The sequence below is a fragment of the Procambarus clarkii genome, chromosome 44, assembly GCF_040958095.1.
Source record: "Procambarus clarkii isolate CNS0578487 chromosome 44, FALCON_Pclarkii_2.0, whole genome shotgun sequence".
NCBI classification, from domain to species: Eukaryota; Metazoa; Arthropoda; class Malacostraca; order Decapoda; family Cambaridae; genus Procambarus; species Procambarus clarkii.
In genome coordinates this window covers 8693011-8710438 of record NC_091193.1, presented here as the reverse complement: position 1 = coordinate 8710438, position 17428 = coordinate 8693011, and the positions used below count along the sequence as shown (strand labels likewise).

General features: G+C 45.8%; 1 protein-coding gene across 1 annotated transcript in view; it reads right to left on the bottom strand.

The window, feature by feature from the left end:
• LOC138350246 (myelin transcription factor 1-like) overlaps positions 1-17428 on the bottom strand; it is a 57491-nt gene that overhangs the window by 21137 nt on the left and 18926 nt on the right. Inside the window, exons 3-9 of the mRNA XM_069300627.1 lie at positions 15713-15907; positions 11786-13103; positions 11165-11434; positions 8627-8919; positions 6508-6718; positions 4335-4460; positions 40-288 (exon numbers count right to left, since the gene is read on the bottom strand). Coding sequence (XP_069156728.1) covers positions 40-288; positions 4335-4460; positions 6508-6718; positions 8627-8919; positions 11165-11434; positions 11786-13103; positions 15713-15907 — 2662 coding nt within the window. The remainder of the gene's footprint in view (positions 1-39; positions 289-4334; positions 4461-6507; positions 6719-8626; positions 8920-11164; positions 11435-11785; positions 13104-15712; positions 15908-17428) is intronic.

Sequence of the window (17428 nt, the reverse complement as noted above, 5' to 3'; positions counted from 1 at the left end):
CCATAGTAAGAGTTCAAAAGCAAAGGATGAGGCACTCACCGGAGAGGCTCAGAGTCTTGAGTGTCTTTGGGTTTGTGCTTGGGCTTGTTGGCTCTGGGGCAGCCGGAGAGTGAGCGGTGGGAGGAGTAGTTGCCGGTCACATGCCCCGACCCATCACACCCTGGCGTGGGGCACTTCAACTCTTGGGTCTGGTGCTGGATACTCGAGCGATCCGCGCGGGGACATCCGGACAGGCTGGATGGTGGGGCGAGGATAGACTTGGCCAGGTGAAGATTTTTTTGACCAAGACTGTGTGCAATAGGTTACATACGATGGGTGGTTGGGTAGAGCACGAGTGGGCTGGTATGACTGCACAAGGATTGTTGAACTTCACTAATACTGTATGGCAGGGTGCTGAGCTTTGCCTCTACCTCTAAAATTCACATTATCAACCAGTAAATATAAATATCAAGGTTTCCTAAGATAGACCAAGACATTTTTTTTTTGTTTACAAGTCCCCAGCCACCCGTAAAAAAGAAGGCACATCACTCTATGTTACTTTAATGTCATCTTGAGAAAACCAGCCAAGCTGCTAATGTGCTGCTGTGATTGAGGATGCCATTGATTTGAATTCAACTGAAATGATGTTACATTTACAACCAAGGATTCTACCCTCACACCCACATATGCTTCCAGCAACTTCTAATGACACTTAAAATTGACGCAAATGTTTTGCTTTCTCATGATGAATATTAATAACTGGTCAGATCCACAAGTTAAGAGGTGTCCTAGAGTGGTCAGGCCAGTCAACCAAGAAAATATTGAATGCAAATCTATTCACTTAACTTATACAATATGTTTTACCAACATGAAAAAGCCCCAAGTTACACACATAAAAAAAGAGTATTTAAACTCAGGTCGCATTAAAGTGTAGGAGATACAGTTAGTGGCCATGTTCTCACACCTGTCTCCAGTCAGTGAACAATGTCAACTATTGCTCAAGTGACTGACTTAATTTTAAGGAAAAGATATCTTGCGACACATGTACAGTTATGGCATCTGCAAGACTAGGAAGGAGTCGGTGCTGTACGTCTGCTTACACTTGCTTGTGTCTCAGGCCACAACTTATGGTGGCCAATGTTTACATATGCTCAGCTGGTTATACTGAATGTTTTATACCCCAACAACATGTAAACCCGTACATATATACTCCCACAAACACAATCATGTGTAAACAAAGACATTTATAAGTAGGAACCTTACTATAGTAAAGATACATATGACATGTACATTTCTTCAACTATCTCTCGAGGTTTTAAGACGTTTCGAAATCAATCTTTACAGACTGTGTGAAGGAGGAGAGGTTAATGAACCGGCCTGGCAATCTAGAGGTCTTGAGTTCACTTCTCTTATGTACCTGGACTGTACCTGGATGGGGTTTTGGGAGTTGTTCTTCTCCTCAAGCCCCGGCCCGGACTAGGCTTGACTTGTGAGTACTTGGTCCAACAGGCTGTTGCTTGGAGCGGTCATAGGGAGTAATGATGAGTGAACACCTGTTGCTCGCAGTAAACCAGTGATGAGTTAAGTAGCTCAGTATATCTACACATATTTACGTACATGGATAATGATTCTCCTATAAGTGCTGTCTGGTAAGAAATAAAAAAAATTATTTTGATTTGCTTGTTGTATAGGTCGATATATATATATATATATATATATATATATATATATATATATATATATATATATATATATATATATATACATATGTGTGTGTGTGTGTGTGTGTGTGTGTGTGTGTGTGTGTGTGTGTGTGTGTGTGTGTGTGTGTGTGTGTGTGTGTGTGTGTGTGTGTGTGGTTTTTCTATCTATCCATCTGTCTATTTATATATCCATCCAACTATCCATCCATTCATCTATCTATCTATCTATCCATCTATCCCCTCCATCTTCCCATCTATGAATCCATCCATCCATTCATCTATACATCAGTCTATCCATTCATTTAACCATCAATATCCATCTATCTATCCATTTAACCATCAATCTATCTATTTAGCCATCAATCTATTCATCTATCCATCTGATCATCAATCTATTCATCTAACCATCAATCTATACAGCCATCTAACCAGCACTCTATCCATCTATCTATCTACTTTCTGTGTCTTTCTCTGCCCCTTTCTGTCCCTCCCTGTCTTTATCTCTGCCTCTCTCAATGTCTTTCTGTCTCTGTGTATCTGTCTCTATCTATCCCCCTGCCATTCATCCGTCCTTCCATATATCCATTCCCTATCAAACTATATCCATCCATTTACCTATCCATACACCTACTCATCTTTCTACCCATATATCAGTCCATTTATCTGCCAATCCATCAATTTGTCCAAATCTGTCCAACTATCTATTAATCCATCTACTTATCTATAACTCTTATCTATCCATCACTCTGTCCATCCATCTATCTACTGTCTGTCTCTATCTCCGTCTCTGCCTCTCTGAGTCACTGTCTCTCTGTGTGTGTCTGTCTCTGTCGGTCTGTGTCTGTCTTTTATATAGCAAAATATAATTGTCAAATGTGCGAGTGGTCGTCAGGAACTTAGTGTAAAATACTAAGAAAGTATAGTTACCCCTTATTGTGATAAACAACCGCGTCTTAAGAAATATTTTCAAGCTGTGAAAGAATCATCTGCTTTATGCGAGTACGGGCAAATTATTGATAAAAGAAAGTTTATGTCATTTTTCTAGAGATCAGTGAATAATTCTACATATTACCATAAGAAAAACTAAGTTTTTTTTAAGTCGTTTTCTAGCTATTTAACTGTGAAGCCAAAAAATAGTCGTTGGGGGTCTGAATGTGACCTCGGTACGCTGTTCGGGTTTTTAATTCTGGCGACGCCGACAAGCCTATGTTCATCCCGTACCTCAGACTACTCCCGCTGCCAATTTGGGTGAGGCTGGCCCCAGCCGTGTGGCTTCCAGCTTCGAACAGCAGACAGACAGTCAGTCATTCTTTCTTGTTGTATACTAGGGGGATACCTGGCATTGTCCGGGTCGGTCCGTTTCCCATCTGCCCATCTATCTATCCATTTAACCATCTGTCCATCCATCTAACCATTTATCTGTTCATCTATCCCGCCATCTATCTATCCGTCTATCAAGGGCCAGTGCTTGTGCCCACACAGGCATCCGAGGTCAATTTTGGCCTTCGTGAGAGTGGATTAAAAAGATGAGTTCCAAGCTCAATTACCTATTTATTTGTCGTAGGAAAATATGAGGCTGTTTGTGCAATAATGTGTTGTTTCCTTTAGGTTCCGATATCTATCTACTGTGCTAGAAGCAGACAGGATATATCTAAAATAAGTACATAAATATATAACGTGACTATTATATACACTATAGCCTCTCTTTCTCTTTCTTTCTCTCTCTCAATGAGAGAGAGTATGGGGGCACGGTTGTAGCCTGATATAGCTCTCTCTCTCTCTCTCTCTCTCTCTCTCTCTCTCTCTCTCTCTCTCTCTCTCTCTCTCTCTCTCTCTCTCTCTCTCTCTCTCTCTCTCTCTCTCTCTCTCTCTCTCTCTCTCTCTCTCTCTCTCCGGCAGTGGTGTCGTAGAACCACCAGATACTCCAAGGTTAACAGAAACTGTCTGGAACATATGAACCTTCCATGAGGTTTAAACCTAAGTGATATTTATGTGTTGCTGAGGACGTCACGTATACAATAGTTAGGTTAGTAACAGGAGGAGCTGCAGCGGTCCATCGTAGTGTCAGTAGTATACTCACAACCTCACTATACTTCCGTTAAGATGCAACAGGCTCTCAAATATCCAGCCAGGTGAAGGAGATGTACCTTTCTATCTCGTGAATGGGCTGGAGCGGTAACACTTCCCCCTGGACTTACACTGTGACTGGCCAACAACAACAGTGCCCTCCCTAGGAACCTACATTACCAAAACATTGCCTTCGTGAGTGGCATAGTGGACCTGATACTGGCGTTGAAGATATCACTACACACACACTCATCTGTCCGCCCTTTACACACACCAGCAATATTGAAGCTTCCGCCGGCGTCCTTCCTCCTTCCTCAATCCTAGTCTTGTTTCTTAATTCATGAAAAGTGAAGGAAAGGTGTTTGTCAAGACAATGCTGAGCCACCTTGAAGTTTATACACTTAGTTAACGAACAAAAGGATAGAGAGGAACCTTACTTGGCCATATCTCCTACACCTTCGACCTTGTCACTTACATCAAAACAAATATATGGGATCTAATGTTTTGAGGTCACACCTAGGCACACCCCCCAAGGATCCAGTGAGCAGAGTGTGTGCCTTCACGTTACCGGGGGCGTCCACTAACCTGCGGTGGGTGGCGTAGTTGCCGGTGACGTGACCCATGCCGTCGCAGCCTGGCGTCGGACACTGTATGAGCTCCTTGCCGTCCCGACGGCTGCCAGCACTCCTAGAGTAGGGGCGCACGCTGTTACTGGGGAGGAGGTCATAGTCAGACATCCTGGAGGACTGGGAGATGTCTTCCAAGCTAATAAAGAGAATGGAGCAAATCCACGATGTAAACCTCGCAGAATTCTAGTAAGTTTAGATAAGAGTTGTAGTGTAGAAGGAATATTATGACTTTCCAGATGTTCAGGCCTATGGTTCACGCCGGTGGCCGTCAGTCATCATAGTTATATAATGATTGTACTTGTGAATTCAATGCATCTTTAGCCATAGACAAGTATGGCTGATATCAAAGAGCTATTTGTGTTGATAGTAAGCCATGCTGACAACTGCACCTTCTGTCCAACAGCTTTGTTTCAGCTCAATGATAAATGTCCGACACACACACACAACACTGTCAAGACGGAGAGCAGCCTCATGCTCACTATCATCTCTCACACTGATGATATTTGATCAACCACGAGTATTGTCTCGAGTCATCACCTTGATGCTCACTTTACCAACATCTAAGTGGGTACAGTACCCAAGACTAACGTTAACTAAACGTTGAATCAACGTTGGTATTTACGTTTGAATTTCCGTTTCTCTTGGAAACTGCCTACTGAGGTAGGTCGCATTTTCAGTGGTAATGCAAGAGATGACAATTATATAATTAAGTCGCTCAGCAAATGTAATGCCTATTTGTAATTCTTGATCATAATGGTTTTGAAATACACCTTATAAACTTATTTTGCTGGTTGTTATATAACAGAACGTTGACAGGTAATGTTAAACGTTGTGATATAACAGACCGTTGACAGGTAATGTTAAACGTCGTGATATAACAGACCGTTGACAGGTAATGTTAAACGTCGTGATATAACAGACCGTTGACCGGTAATCGCATACCGTCTTGAAAAAAATAAAGGTGTGTTAAAGGGACACATTGGAGTAGCAGTGTAAGATATCCATGTCGACACGCTCCCTCATCTTCACCGTCAATAATATTACGTGCTAATATTTCAAGGACATCAGGATGCCTTCCCCGCACGTGAACGTGAGAACACAGTATCCAGCAGCCTCCCTACAGGACTGTGAGGGGTCACGCGAACTCTGCCTTGTGAGGACAACTGTGAGGGGTCACGCGAACTCTGCCTTGTGAGGACAACTGTGAGGGGTCACGCGAACTCTGCCTTGTGAGGACAACTGTGAGGGGTCACGCGAACTCTGCCTTGTGAGGACAACTGTGAGGGGTCACGCGAACTCTGCCTTGTGAGGACAACTGTGAGGGGTCACGCGAACTCTGCCTTGTGAGGACAACTGTGAGGGGTCACGCGAACTCTGCCTTGTGAGGACAACTGTGAGGGGTCACGCGAACTCTGCCTTGTGAGGACAACTGTGAGGGGTCACGCGAACTCTGCCTTGTGAGGACAACTGTGAGGGGTCACGCGAACTCTGCCTTGTGAGGACAACACTACATACACTCTACAGTATTACTCCTACACCTGGTCCTCCGTGGTCAGCCGTGACTCCCACACACCAGGGGAGGGGCCTCTGTGGTCAGCTCGCTGGCTGACTCCAGAGTACCAGTAGCTTCATAACGAAGATTAAGGACTGAACGGTCACCCCAGCGGGCGGAATAGACTCAAGTAACGTCTAATCTCCGTCAGATCAACGTTATCAACGTTGATTTACTGTTACATCAACGTTGTTTACCCAAGGAGTTGCCTGGATTTGGATACAGCTTCCGGCCCCTGGCGAAGGTTGGCCTTAGGAACTTTTTTTTTTTAGTCTATTTCCAAATTTTCATGTTGGATATTAACACACAATCCACAGTGCTCTAAATTAACACTTACAACGTTATGTCTTTTACTTAAATGATTGTACTGTGACTTTTTATTCGTAGCCAAAAATGATAACAAAAAGTTAAACTATAGAAAGGAGCAAAATGAAATGCTCGAACTTAGCTACGTAGACTTTTATTCTTAAGTTAAATAAAAAAAATGCTTGATAATAATCAATTTAATATTTTACGTCAAAAATATATAAGTGCCGACCACGGGCGTGGGAAACAGAATAAGGGGGGATGGGCGTACCTATCAGGCATGGGCGTGGGCGGGGGCTGTGACCGCGAGGGGGAGAGCTGGTAGGGCGTGGTGCAGGCGCTGGTGGTCATGTAGTCTCCGGCCATCGTAGCCCCGTAGCTGCCGGCGCCCATGTAGCCGCCCTGGTAGCCTTGGTAGCCCATGTAGCCCGCGTTGTAGGCGCTAGTCACGTCGTAGGGTCGTGTGGTCATGGTGTTGTAGCCTGGTTAGTAGGGGTTAGTAGGGGGGTTAGTAGGGGTTAGTAGGGGTTAGTAGGGGGGTTAGTAGGGGGGTTAGTAGGGGGGTTAGTAGGGGGGTTAGTAGGGGTTAGTAGGGGTTAGTAGGGGGGTTAGTAGGGGGGTTAGTAGGGGTTAGTAGGGGGGTTAGTAGGGGTTAGTAGGGAGGTTAGTAGGGGTTAGATGGGGAAAGTAGGGGTTAGTAAGGGTTAGTAAGGGTTAGTAGGGGTTAGTAGGGGTTAGTAAGGGTTAGTAGGGGTTAGTAGGGGTTAGTAAGGGTTAGTAAGGGTTAGTAGGGGTTAGTAAGGGTTAGTAAGGGTTAGTAGGGGTTAGTAAGGGTTAGTAAGGGTTAGTTGGGGTTAGTTGGGGTTAATAGGGGCTATTAGGGGTTTGTGGGGGTTAGTAGGGGTTTGTGGGATAAGTAAGGGGTTAATAGAGGGGTTGTGGGGATACTTGGGATAGTTTGACATTAGGTGACACATTAGTTGGAGTTATAAGAGGTTAGAGTTAGCAAAGGTTAGTTGGGGATAGTAAGGGAACAGTAAGGATAGTAATGGGTAAATATGAATCAGTACGTATTAGTTAAGGTTAGTAAGGGTTAGTATGGATTATTAGAATTATTGGTAGTAGCAGGGGGTTATAGGGGGAAGTAAACCCTATTATGAGTTAGAAGATCATAGATAGGAGGTTACAGGATTATAGATAGTGGGTTACAGGATTATAGATAGTGGGTTACAGGATTATAGATAGTGGGTTAGAAGACCCAATATGGCGCAGGAAGGGGCTAGGTCGGGTCAGTAGGGATTAATAAGGTCAGTGCAGTTGAGCAACTGTCAGTATAGGATAGTTGGGATTAACAAGAGCAAATGAGGATAGTAAAGAAGAGGAGGATAAGATGGAGATATGAGTAAGAAGGATTACTGGGAGTAAGTGGGTGTTAGTGGGATTAAGAGTGGATCAGTGGAGGTAAGAAAGCTTACTAAGTGGTTGAAGGTGATGTGGGGATTAGCAGAGATTAGCAGAGATTAGCAGAGGCTAGTTGGCACTAGCAGAGTAAACATTATTAGTTTCAGATATTAGTAATTTTTAGTGTTGTATAAAGATTAAGATGGTAACAATGCTTCTGTTACTTAAAGACTGATGCAGTGGCAGTTTTTATTAAAACTACTCAAAGATCCTATATGTAAGTTATCGTTACTGTTCCTTCAAGATTCAGATGTTAGCAGCATTTACGTCTCTTAAAGATTTACGTGTTAGGGAAGATTTGTGAAATTTCAAGAAACAGATGTTAACACGGTTGAGGAACATTTAAAGCCATTAATGTTAGTAATGTTGAGCAACATTCAAAGACACATTAACAAGGAAGGATTCCCCCCTTAAGGAACCTCCAGGAGGAGTCGAGAGATCTCGACTACTGTGGTCACCAGGTCCCAGTATGGGCATGGATCACCAGGTCCCAGTATGGGGCACGGATCACCAGGTCCCAGTATGGGGCACGGATCACCAGGTCCCAGTATGGGGCACGGATCACCAGGTCCCAGTATGGGGGCACGGGTCACCAGGCCCCAGTAGGAGGGCACGGGTCACCAGGCCCCAGTAGGGGGCACGGGTCACCAGGCACCAGTATGGGGCACGGATCACCAGGCCCCAGTATGGGGCACGGATCACCAGGCCCCAGTAGGGGGCACGGGTCACCAGGCCCCAGTTTAGGGGCACGGGTCACCAGGCCCCAGTAGGAGGGCACGGATCACCAGGCCCCTATATGGGCACGGGTCACCAGGCCCCAGTAGGAGGGCACGGGTCACCAGGCCCCAGTATGGGGGCACGGATCACCAAGTCCCAGTATGGGCACGGGTCACCAGGCCCCAGTAGGAGGGCACGGGTCACCAGCTCACCGTTCATATTCCTAAAGTCGTGGGTTCTGTCGGGGGTGGTGGCGTAGGAGTTGTCGTGGGGAGGGCAGGCGGGGGCGGTGGGGGCGCGGGAGTAGTCGGGGGTGACGCCGTACTCGAGGGGCCGCGCCAGGCTGAAATTGACAGGTTCGGCAGGCGAGGAGAAGTCCACGGGCTCCGTCTGCTCATCTATCCCTGGTGGCTGTTGGAAGGGCGCGCCGCCCCCTGGGTACCCTGACCCGAGGCGCGAGGGAGGGCTGTATTCTGGGCTGGTCGGCCCACTGGGGAGGAACGACCTGGTGAATTATATTTCTATCCATTTATAGAACCATTTTGATTATAAATACATTTCCATGGCTGCATCTCAAATTATTTCTATTAATAATCCACAAGACATCAATAAGTCATCAAAGAATATATATATATATATATATATATATATATATATATATATATATATATATATATATATATATATATATATATATATATATATATATATATATATACGTTAGGTCATGCTTGAACATCAACTTGTTATACAAAGTTAATTATTACGGGATAAATCAATTGTCCATTGATGTCAAATTCAAATCCAAAATGTCAAATTAGTGTTAACTTATTAACAAGTTGTAGGCAATAATCAACGTCTTGCAAGGAGTCCTTAAGATCTAATCATTCCTCTCTACAGTCTCAACTGTATTTTTTTTGTGTAAATAAGTTTTAATAAGAGTGCAGCGTTAGAGTGTATGAGTGAGTATGAGAGAGAGAGAGCAACTACATGAGTATGAGAGAGCGAGAGTGTGTGAGTGGGTAATCACCTAATTGTACTCTAATTGTGCTTGCGGGGGTTGAGCTCTGGCTCTTTGGTCCCACCTCTCAACCGTCAATCAACAGGTGTACAGGTTCCTAAGCCTACTGGGCTCTATCATATCTACATTTGAAACTGTGTATGGAGTCAGCCTCCACCACATCACTGCCTAATGCATTTCACCTGTTAACTACTCTGACACTGAACAAGTTCTTTCTAACGTCCCTGTGGCTCATTTGGGTACTCAGTTTCCACCTGTGTCCCCTTGTTCGCGTGCCGCCAGTGTTGAATAGCTTATCCTTGTCAACCCTGTCATTTCCCCTGAGGATATTGTAGGTAGTGATCATGTCTCCCCTCACTCTTCTGTCTTCCAGTGTCGTAAGGTGCATTTCCCGCAGCCTTTCCTCGTAACTCATGTCTCTTAGTTCTGGGACTAGTCTAGTGGCATTCCTCTGAACTTTTTCCAGCTTCGTCTTGTGCTTGACAAGATACGGGCTCCATGCTGGGGCCGCATACTCCAGTATTAGTCTTACATATGTGGTATACAAGATTCTAAATGATTCCTTACATAGGTTCCTGAATGCTGTTCTGATGTTAGCCAGCCTCGTGTATGCCGCAGACGCAATTCTTTTTACGTGGGCTACAGAAGACAGGTTTGGTGTGATATCAACCCCTAGATCTTTCTCTCTGTCCGTTTCATTAAGTACTTCATCTCCTATTCTGCATCCTGTGTCTGGCCTGCTGTTTCCGCCGCCAAGTTTCATTACTTTGCATTTACTCGGGTTGAACTTGAGCTGCCATGTGTGTGTGTGTGTGTGTACTCACCTAGTTGAGCTTGCGGGGGTTGAGCTCTGGCTCTTTGGTCCCGCCTCTCAACTGTCATTCAACTGGTGTACAGATTCCAGAGCTTACTGGGCTCTATCATATATCTACACATGAAGCTGTGTATGGAGTCCGTCTCCACCACATCACTGCCTAATGCATCCCATTTGTCTACTACTCTGACACTGAATTTTTTTTTCTAACGTCTCTATGGCTCATTTGGGCACTCAATTTCCACCTGTCCCCCCTAGTGCATGTGCCCCTTGTGTTAAATAGTTTGTCCTTTTCTACCCTACCAATTCCTTTGAGAATCTTGTATGTGGTGATCATGTCCCCTCTAACTCTTCTGTGTCCCAGTGACGTGAGGTTTAATTCTCGTAGTCTCTCCTCGTAACTCATACCTCTCAGTTCGGGTACTAGTCTGGTGGCAAACCTTTGAACCTTTTCCAGTTTAGTCTTATGCTTGACTAGATATGGACTCCATTGTGTGCGTGTGTGTTTACTAGTTGTGTTTTTACGGGGGTTGAGCTTTGCTCTTTCGGCCCGCCTCTCAACTGTCAATCAACTGTTTACTAACTACTTTTTTTTTTTTTTTTTTTTTCCACACCACACACACACACACACCCCAGGAAGCAGCCCGTGACAGCTGACTAACTCCCAGGTACCTATTTACTGCTAGGTAACAGGGGCATTCAGGGTGAAAGAAACTTTGCCCATTTGTTTCTGCCTCGTGCGGGAATCGAACCCGCGCCACAGAATTACGAATCCTGCGCGCTATCCACCTGGCTACGAGGCCCCTAAGTGTGTGTGTGTGTGTGTGTGTGTGTGTGTGTGTGTGTGTGTGTGTGTGTGTGTGTGTGTGTGTGTGTGTGTGTGTGTGTGTGTGTGTGCGTGTGTGTGTGTAATACCTGAGCGAGCCCGGAGGTCGTGCGAGGGAGAGGTCGAGGGTCTGGTTGGTGTGTTGCGAGTCATGAGAGCTGCCGGGAGACACCAGTTGGGGTCCGCTGTAACAAGGGGACACGCCTGGCCCTGGGTAGTGTGGTGACGTTACCATGGGACCTCCGGTACCCATGGGACCCGAAAGGTCCATAACATTGGCTGGGGACATGGGGTTAGGTCCGAGAGCCGAGGTCTTGACGCTCAGATTAATTGCCGAGCTGTCGTAGCGATATCCGGGGCTGCGGGAAGAGAGAATGATGAACACTTATGATAACTGAAGGAAAGTAATGCGTCCAGGGCCCCCCAAATATAGAACAATGTATGTGGCAAGCAAAGAAAGAGTAAATGTTAGGCGAAGAGTGTTCTCTGTGGTGCTACGTGGCGTGGTAAGGCAGAGTGGTGATTGCTCACCACCAGCCTTGGACACAGTACTCTGGGGCGCACTGTGTCACCTAGCTTGACCGCCCCACACACGCAACAAGCGCACTGTCATGTTGTATTCATGCGCATGAAGGTCTCTACGCATGTGGTTATTCCAGGAAGGTGTTCTATATTAAAGTGATGGGGTGTTCATGTGTGTTAAAACTAACCTTTGGTACATTGAGTTGGGTGGGACTGGCGGCATGCAGGCCACCGAACAGGGCGTTGTGTCGTTCAGTTTTACTTCTGCTCCACACGCCTTGTTCATGAAGAAACTGTTGTGGGTGGTTGTGATGGGATACTCCGAGGACACGGGCGGCTTCAGGGCGTCGAAAGGGCCATGTGGAAGAAGAGGACCATTACCGCCCACGAGGGAACCCGGAGCCGGGGTCATTGGGGTGATGGATCCCCCTTGTAAGGATCCACCGCCAGCGACGGTTGTGTCGAACGTTGTTGGCGTGGGCGGCATGTGTGGCTGTGACACAGGGATGGCGGCCTGGCGGTCTAGGTCGAGCGTGGTGTAGGAGTGTGGGAGGTCAAACCGCGCATCACTTGCCCGTACCTCCGTGATGGCTGCCGGCCGGATTAATCCCGCCTCGTCTTCGCCTTTGTAGCCGAAACAGCCCAACCCTGTGTTCTCTGTTGCCTTGACAGACGAGTCTAGTGACGTGAGACCTTTGTGAGGGCTGTGGCTGAGAGATCTGCTGCTGTTGTTGTTACTATTGCTGTTACTGGAGCTTGTTGTGGTTGTGGTGATGCTACCACTATGGTTGCTACTGTTACTGTTGTTATTGTTATTATTGGTCGTGGTGGTGTTGTTATTGTTGGTGGGGGTGAGGGCAAGCCTGCCTCCCCCTGCCACCTCCTCCATACAGGTCTTGGGAGGATCCTGGGGGCGGAGACCGGGAGGGTCGCGGGCTGCTGGGGGCGGCACCGTTGACGTCTCCATCAAGGGGTCGCGATCACAAGACCGCGCCTCAACACTTGTGCTCGAAGTGGCGGAAGAAGTTCCCGCGAAACTGGTCGAACAAATCCCGGCAGTTTTAAGAATGGAGGAGGGACTTACAGCTGATGGAGGGGGCGAGGCAGCAGAAGAGCCTGCGTCTTCGTCTGGTGCTGGGGAGCACAGGGAGGCAAACCCCTGTGGGGAGGGCGCGCTGGAAAAATTTGTCGTTGATGGTTTGGATGACGTGGAAGACGTTACGCAAGTTTCTGTCTTTGCTAGCACAAGCGGTGACGCGGAGTCGGACGCGGTGGACGCAGATGTAGAGGCTACAAGGGACAGGGGTTTGGGGGAAAGTTCAGCACTTAAATGCTGGTTAGTTAGCTCATCCGCTGAGGTGCCTGGGAAGGCCGGAGAGATATTAGTGGCTGAGGCTGTGGAAGTGGCAGGAGCGCCGGCACCCGGGAGAAGAGGCAGCGACGGCTGCGAGAAGTCCAGCTGCTTCACCAAGCACACGGGTCTCAGCAGGCGGTCTGACGTCGGGGCTGTGGATAAGCAAGTTCATGTTAGTTAGGTCTTCCCACACTCAGGGTAAAGATTTATTTAAAATATAGTTATTCATTGGCAAAATCTAGCTTTAACATCTTGAAAGTTTCCATCAATCACCTCATTCCAACAGTAAAGACACTTCAGGCAATGTTTACGCCACTTGCTATAGAGGCACTGGCAGAATACATGCTACAGGAGTGCTCTAACTGGTTTATATGAACCAGTAAGTTACAACAGATCCCTCATGCTGACGTATGTTGTAATGTGTGACTGTTGGAGTACTGTCAACAGTCAAGACGCTAGAACCATGTCAAGCAGTCTAGGAGTGAGTCAACTCCGGCCTCACCACGTCATTACAATTGTATTACAGTTGTATTACAATCTGTAAATTGTATTGCCAGTTTTATTGTATAAAAAATAAAATTTAATGATACTCAAGGGAAGATATGAGACTGGCAGCAATGCCACCCAAACAATATACGGCGTCTCAATGTGGTACTATGGTATATACACCCCACTTCTCAATGTGGTACTGTGGTATATACACCCCACTTCTCAGTGTGGTACTGTGGTATATACACCACACTTCTCAATGTGGTACTGTGGTATATACACCCCACTTCTCAGTGTGGTACTGTGGTATATACACCCCACTTCTCAATGTGGTACTGTGGTATATACACCCCACTTCTCAATGTGGTACTGTGGTATATACACCCCACTTCTCAGTGTGGTACTGTGGTATATACACCCCACTTCTCAATGTGGTACTGTGGTATATACACCCCACTTCTCAATGTGGTACTGTGGTATATACACCCCACTTCTCAGTGTGGTACTGTGGTATATACACCCCACTTCTCAATGTGGTACTGTGGTATATACCCCCCACTTCTCAATGTGGTACTGTGGTATATACACCCCACTTCTCAGTGTGGTACTGTGGTATATACACCACACTTCTCAGTGTGGTACTGTGGTATATACACCACACTTCTCAGTGTGGTACTATGGTATATACACCACACTTCTCAGTGTGGTACTATGGAATATACACCCCACTTCTCAGTGTGGTACTATGGTATATACATCACACATCTCAGTGTGGTACTATGGTATATACACCACACTTCTCAATGTGGTACTGTGGTATATACACCCCACTTCTCAGTGTGGTACTATGGTATATACACCACACTTCTCAGTGTGGTACTATGGAATATACACCACACTTCTCAATGTGGTACTATGGAATATACACCCCACTTCTCAGTGTGGTACTATGGTATATACACCACACTTCTCAGTGTGGTACTATGGAATATACACCACACTTCTCAGTGTGGTACTATGGAATATACACCCCACTTCTCAGTGTGGTACTATGGTATATACATCACACTTCTCAGTGTGGTACTATGGTATATACACCACACTTCTCAGTGTGGTACTATGGTATATACACCACACTTCTCAGTGTGGTACTATGGAATATACACCCCACTTCTCAGTGTGGTACTATGGTATATACATCACACTTCTCAGTGTGGTACTATGGTATATACACCACACTTCTCAATGTGGTACTATGGTATATACACCACACTTCTCAGTGTGGTACTATGGTATATACACCCCACTTCTCAATGTGGTACTATGGTATATACACCACACTTCTCAATGTATAAACAAAGAGATTACTGTCGTTTATAACCACACAGTATACGATAATAGTTAGCCAAATTTTGTAGCACCACCATCTGTCTACTGCAGCAGCACGGGACTGTCTACTGAAACACCCACCCACTCTTCTATTTTAGCACCATCCACCTGTCTACTGCTCTTTTCCCCTATCTCCCCTCTCTCTTCACATAACCTCCCCCATCTACACCTTCCCCCCTCTCTATTTTTGGCACAGAAAATGTAATAGTATTAAAAAAAAGAAGAAAATATTAGTCAATACTCTACGCAAATAAAATCTTCGATTTCAAACTTCATCAAAATCGCTGTGGGGAGCCGATATTTATTAAAAGCTGAGCAATGTGGCCTATCCCGAGCAACCTGTGACAATCACATACCGCCCATGTGTCATCTTGAAAAGTTGGATGATGCCAGCTTTAAGCGTCTGTTTTTATCCTTGAACAGAGAAAAAACAGACATTCTCGAGCATATTGATTTCTGTTTATAGTTAGGCATAGATAAGGCTAGATGTTTAGGCTCTGTTGGCAATTATTTGTATTTACATCACAAGTGTGAAGCATTTATAGCGATGTTGAGGGATATTTGGATCAGTATGGAGACGATGAGTCACAATACCGTGGCTGAAGATGTGATGACGAAATTACACACAAGACGACGACGTTTCTGTCCGTCTTGGACCCTTATCAAGTCAATCGACTTGAGAATGGTCCAGGACGGACCGAAACGTCGTCGTCTCTTCATCTTCTGGTGTGTGTGTGGTTTGGTCATTTGGCTCAGTAACTATCAACCATTTCTTCACTTCCTGTGTTCGAAATTTCTATTGTCACTGTTTCACAAACTGGAAATGAAAAGTGATTATGAACGCTTCCCAACTGAGCGCAAGAAGCGCCACCGCCGTACCTACCTGTCTGCTGTAGTGGGATGTGTGGCTGCTGCAGAAGGGCCATGCGTTGGCGGGCGTGTCTGGCGGCCTGTTTGGAGGCGGCGGCGACGGGGCAGCCGGAGAGGGACCGGTGGCAGTGCCTCGACTGGTTGACGTGGCCTCGCCCCGAGCAGCCGGGCGTCGGGCACTTGACGATGGTCTCGTGGGCGGCGAGAACTGCGGACACCACCTCCCTCAGGTAACTACACGCCTCCCTACCTCACTACTCTACCTTACTGATTAAACACTTGTCACTGATCATACACCTGAGGCTGATTAAATACCTGCCTCCGATTAGACCACCGCACCATTGATCGTCTAATGACGCTCAATGGGGCGGTGGTCACGGTACCGTGCACGTTCAGGGGTGATCCTGGACATCATGGGTTCGAATCCTGGCTGGGTCATGTCGAGTTCTTAGTGTGTGTGTGTGTGTGTGTCTATATATTACTTAGAATATATTAACTGAGTAAGATTCTCTCACTACGTATAGATGTAGACCAAAAACAAAGTATGGTTTACCTCAACTTGGGAGACTGTAGAAGCAGGGGGGGGGAGGATGGGGGGGGCAGGGGGGTGGAGGAAGAAGAGTTGAAGGTGGGGATGGGAAGGAGGGGGTGTTTACTGAGAAAGGAAGGGGGAGGGGGGAGATATATGGCGGGAGGTGAACAGGAATATGTCTGGGAAACTGACTGTCACTCTCACCATTTAGTGGGGTTAGAGTTCAAATGATTTCAAATTACAATTAAGGAACAGTTGTGCGGTTGTAGAGAGCTGTGTCACAACAGGCGCGAGACATCCTTCTAAACAATTAAGAAACATAAAGGGAAGAACACACATATTAATGTGATGTAACTATCTTGTAGACGAGCAGAGTGTGACTCACAGTGTTGCTGTGACTCACAGTGTTCCTGTGACTCACAGTGTTCCTGTGACTCACAGTGTTCCTGTGACTCTTTGTGATCAAGTAACTTGACAAAATATCGATCTGAGATTTTTGGAGACAAATGAATCTTGACAAAAAACACACAAATATTCCAATTTAAATATCTTCAAAGTCCATTACAAGTTAAAACTTCAAATCAAATACAACAGGAAGGCAAGTTGTACTTAAGAACATAAATAATGAACTTGGAGATATATTAAGACAAATGAATAATTGATCAAGTTAGGGGTGTCCCGCCCCCCCTCCACTACGCCCCCCCCTCCACTACGCCCCCCCCCTCCACTACGCCCCCCCCTATACCTGTACCGTGCAAGACTGTCTTACTGTCAGAACAATTACCATTCTCTAGGTCCATCGTTAGAGTTGGAGAGCGGGACAAGAGTAGAGGTGATATACCTGGCTGTTGTGTGTGTGTTGTGGTCTTAACACACTCAGCACGTGGGGCTGACGTGTGTTGTGACTGTGGGGTCATAGCACCGTGTAGGCCTACTGATTATTATCAATACCATAAAAAAAGTTTAAATATGGCGCTATGAAGTGAACAGCCTCCAAATAAGTCTGGTGCTTATGATGCTCAAATTATAATGGTTTAAACAGCAGCATTTATCTAAAACTTGCAAATTCTTAAATCTAATCAATTACAAATAAAAAATACTTAACTTTAATTAAGAGTTCTCAAATAAAAATAAATAGAAATACTGATTTTAATGTATTTTGAAATACAATGCATAACTGGCTCCACATATGTCAAT